Genomic DNA, 4,015 nt, shown 5'->3' with positions numbered 1-4,015 from the left:
TTCCAGGGGAAGCTGCCGGCGGCAGTCCTCTCCAGCGCCTGCAGTTGCCACCAGTCTTCTCGCATCAGCTACATTTCCGAAGTGGGTGTGTGCGCTTGTCTGACAAATGTTGGGGAGAGGGTTGTTTCCAAAGACTTCCTCCCCTCGGGATCTCCTTCCCCCTCCCCCTTCTTTTTCTCCTCCCAGGCCCCAAGCAAAGGACTCCTCTGGAGTCTCTGTCGCCTTTGAACTGCAAGTGAACTGAAGGCTGCGCTGGTAGCACAGTTCCTGCTGCTGGCGGTGCCCGCTGCCTCCTCACACTCCCTTCCGAGGGGACCGCTACCCTGGGCATGTCCTGTGCAGCGTTAGGGAACTAGGAAGACATCTGCCTCTCCATCTCGTGCTCCTTCTCCACTACTGGCCCCGTCCCATTCCCCTCTCCTTCCCTCCCTACCCACCCTTTCTCATTGTGGCTTTGGAGCATCGCTCTCATGTGATTCCCCCCCCCCCCTTCTTTTCATGGACAGTATCAGCACCTTTAGCAGTTCGGAGTTGGCTTCTGTTTTCCTTTAGCGCCTCGCTGCAGGGACAAATGCATACAAATGCATTTAGGAGCCCACAGAACAAGGCGTGGAAAAGTCTCGCCCACCACAAAAACGTAAGTAGCCCACCCGCCGGGGGCAGGGGTGTGAGCAGTCTTCCTCTCTCAACACTCTGGGTCTTCCTAGTAGGTTGTTAGCTGCTAAGTGGTCTGATTCCTTGGCACGTTTTTTGGACAGCTGGGAGCCAGCGAACAGCCGAGGCATCCTCCCCTTGTCTTCTCAATTTGTAAAATACCGTGTTTTAAAGTGAGCCTTTTGCCAGTGGATCGCTCAGTTTGTGTAAAGCAATCTTGGGGGTCTGAAGGCCAAGCTTACTGGTGCTCCTCAGTCGCTGCCCGGGACTCCCTCCCGGTCTCTGGTCCCCACCGTCCTTACTCCCTAGCACCCTTGTCCCTTATAGAAGTCCCCTTCATCTCTGGGCGCTCCTCGGAAAATCCAGCCCCAAGATTGTTGGGATGTTGTGGTCCCCTGGGCTTGCAGAGAACAGGACAGAGTTGTGGGGAAGAAGGGTGTCTGTCTGCAGAACCGCTGACATCCGAAAGCAGTCAGACTGACCTGGTCGGTGGCGAGCACCTCTTTGGTTTGCAGCCTGATAACCATGTTGCCCATCTGGGCCCAGGGTGCACCCCAGTCCCTGCGACTGGGTGGCCTGGAGGACGAGGAGCAGGCAGGGGAGGGGCAATTCTCCAGGGGAGAGTAGGGGCGAACCCCAAGGGGTTTTCCCTACGTTTTTTGGGGGGCGCTGTACCTGCTCCCACCCCCATCTCACTGGTAAAGAGCGTGGATGGTGGGTGTGCGCCCTTGGCTGACAGCCCGGGTCCTCCTAAGAAGAGGTCAGTGGGTTACACAAGTTTGCTTCTGGCTACGGGGGTGGGAGGGGCGTACGCGGCTGTGGTCTTTGCTGCCGAGGCTTCCCTTCGGGAGAGTAGGTGGAGGGAGGGCAGAGGGCAGAACTGGCGGTGTCAGCTGAGGGCTGGCGGAGGCGGGGTGCAGAGAAAGACCGCCTTGTGGTTGTGTTTGTATGAACATGTGCTTCCCAGCCGCGTGCCGCGGAGCCTGGCTGGGCTTGCGCTCACTTACTCTCCTCTGACTCCTGGAAGCCTGGCTTCTGGGCTTCTCCTGTTGTAAAGGTTGCACCTCTTGGAGCACACATTCACAATTACTCAATGAGGAGGAAAGCTCCTAAGGAGAGGAGATCTTGGGAAATGGTGTCTATTGCAATTAGCTTCAAAACACTCGATGCTCTCTCTTAAATGGCCCTGGAAACTGATGGCTGATAGAATGCTTGTCTCCCTTACCCCCTGTCTTGGCATTAGGTTCAGAGCTCTGGGAAGACAGGGGAGAGGTCAGGCTTTGTGTTTGTCTTCTCATCATAGGTAATACTAGTCCCACTGAACTCCCAGGCTAAAGGTTTCCATCACTGTTCTTGTCGTAGTCAGTGTGGACCTGCTTGAATACCTGGCGAGAGGCGCAGTTTGTGCCTGACAAGATGCATCTTCTTGCTGATCTAGGGCCCAGCTCGAAGGAAAGACTGAATGAGAACCTACACCTTCCGAGGGGCTGCAGCCTTTGTGCCCATCTTGTGGGCTCTTCCTTCTGCTCCCCATATACTGTGGACGCTGGGATGCACTGCCGCTGTATGAGGCCTCAGTCGCTAACTCTTTGATAGATGTGACTGATTTCGCGGCTTAAAGCTGCGCAGCTCCTAGCTGCTGTCTTGTCTGGTTTACACTTCCCTTCCAGACGATCCCACAAAAGGCCCAGCACAAATTCTTGGGCAGTTTGGGGTTTGCAAATTGGGTCCAGATGATTGGGGGGAGGGAGACAGACAAACCAAACAAAATGGATTACACCAAGGAACTTTTGAAGAAAAATTAGGCTACGTGGAATCAGAAAAGAACCCTCGTGGAGACACAGCAGGGTAGAGAGGGAATTCTTCGTGAAGGAACTTTCAGCCCTGCCCACCAACAGGGCCTCCTGCTAGAGAGGTCTTGCACCTCTTCAGCTATTCCATTTTCTCTAGTACAGAAGCCAGTGAAGGTGGCTGCAAAGAATAGAGGCTAATTCAGTGTTACATCAGATTACAATCCTTCACAGTTTGAACCACCGCACACATACAAAGTGGAGAAAATTAGCACAAGTTGGGTCCAAGAAAATGGTTTCTAATTTTTTTTTTTAAAAAATACAATTTACACGAAGAATTGTGAGTTCTAAATTTTAAAAACATCGCTGAGACTTGAGAGAAGCTGATTAGTTGATGATGATGTCAGACCACGGAATAAAACCTCAGCATCTCTAATGAAACCCCTGAGGTTTTAATTTTCCACCATCTTTGGTTGTGACCTTTTGGAAAACAAGAAGCCCTCTTTGAAATCTTAGTTCTGATTAGTGACCCAGAAACATTTACAATTTTAAAAGTAGATCCTTAAAGACATAGATCTCTTTTAAATAGATTATCTAAGAGAGCTCTGGTGGCTTAGTGGTAAGGAGATGCCCTGCAATTCTAAAGGTGCACAGTTCAAATTCACTGGCTACTCAAGGGAGAAAGATGGGCCATCTCCTCCCATGCCATTAAACTGCCTATGAAAACCTACTGGAGGGTCAGCTATGAGTGGATTCTGACTCGAAGGTACACTACAACAATAACAATGTCAATGAGGCAACTCTAGTGGCTTAGTGGTAAGGAATTGCACTGCCTATACAAAGGTGCCTGGCTCAAATCCACCAGCTTAAGCTCAGGAAAAAGATGGGCAATGCCTCTGAAAACTTGCTGGAGCATCGACTGTGGGCCAGGTCCAACTCCATAGTACACAACAACAACAACAACAACAACAATGTCCATAGGAGGTTGTGCATTAACCCAAAGGCTAGCCTCTCTGGTGGTTGAAATCCACTAGCAGCTCAGTGGGAGAAAGATGGGTAATTTCATCACTTGCAATTTATAGGTGGTGCGGAGAGGAGAACCCTGGCTAGGGTCACCCATGAGTCTGTTCCCACTAGACGACAATGACTGAGTGGTTTTTGAATTTGTGCAATTAATGAAGGGACGTAAACCCAAAGATCAGTGTTCAACACATTGATTCAACAGACTTGGTGTATTTATCAGATGGACTATTAGTCAATTTGTACATAGCAAAAGAAAAAAAAAGGTTGACTTTAAAGATCTATTTTCTAGGTGGCACCAACTTCTATTTTATTTTTTTTTAACTTGCTTAGTTATCTTTATAATTAAAATAAATGTTTAAACTTATGTGTCAGGGAATGGAAGTGGAATGTTTGAAAACTAACATTGATTATTATTTAGACATTTTGCTTGGAATTTTGTGAGGTGGCAAAAGGAAAAAAAATTATTATAAGAATTAGAAGAGTTGTGCCAGTTTCCTTACCTTGCCTGACAACTATGACTTATTTTAGAACTTAAAATTAAATTAAAA

General features: G+C 49.1%; 1 protein-coding gene across 1 annotated transcript in view; it reads left to right on the top strand.

Annotated features, from left to right (window-relative positions):
* Window positions 1–548: 548 nt before the first annotated feature.
* COL24A1 (collagen, type XXIV, alpha 1) overlaps window positions 549–4,015 on the top strand; it is a 548,498-nt gene continuing 545,031 nt past the window's right edge. Inside the window, exon 1 of the mRNA XM_006898370.1 lies at window positions 549–637. Coding sequence (XP_006898432.1) covers window positions 582–637 — 56 coding nt within the window. The 5' untranslated portion in view covers window positions 549–581. The remainder of the gene's footprint in view (window positions 638–4,015) is intronic.

This window comes from Elephantulus edwardii, unplaced genomic scaffold, assembly GCF_000299155.1.
Source record: "Elephantulus edwardii isolate Elephantulus edwardi_28Jun2011 unplaced genomic scaffold, EleEdw1.0 scaffold00227, whole genome shotgun sequence".
Taxonomy (NCBI): Eukaryota; Metazoa; Chordata; class Mammalia; order Macroscelidea; family Macroscelididae; genus Elephantulus; species Elephantulus edwardii.
Note: the sequence above shows the minus strand (reverse complement) of the source record. Positions and strands in the feature narration are given on the sequence as shown.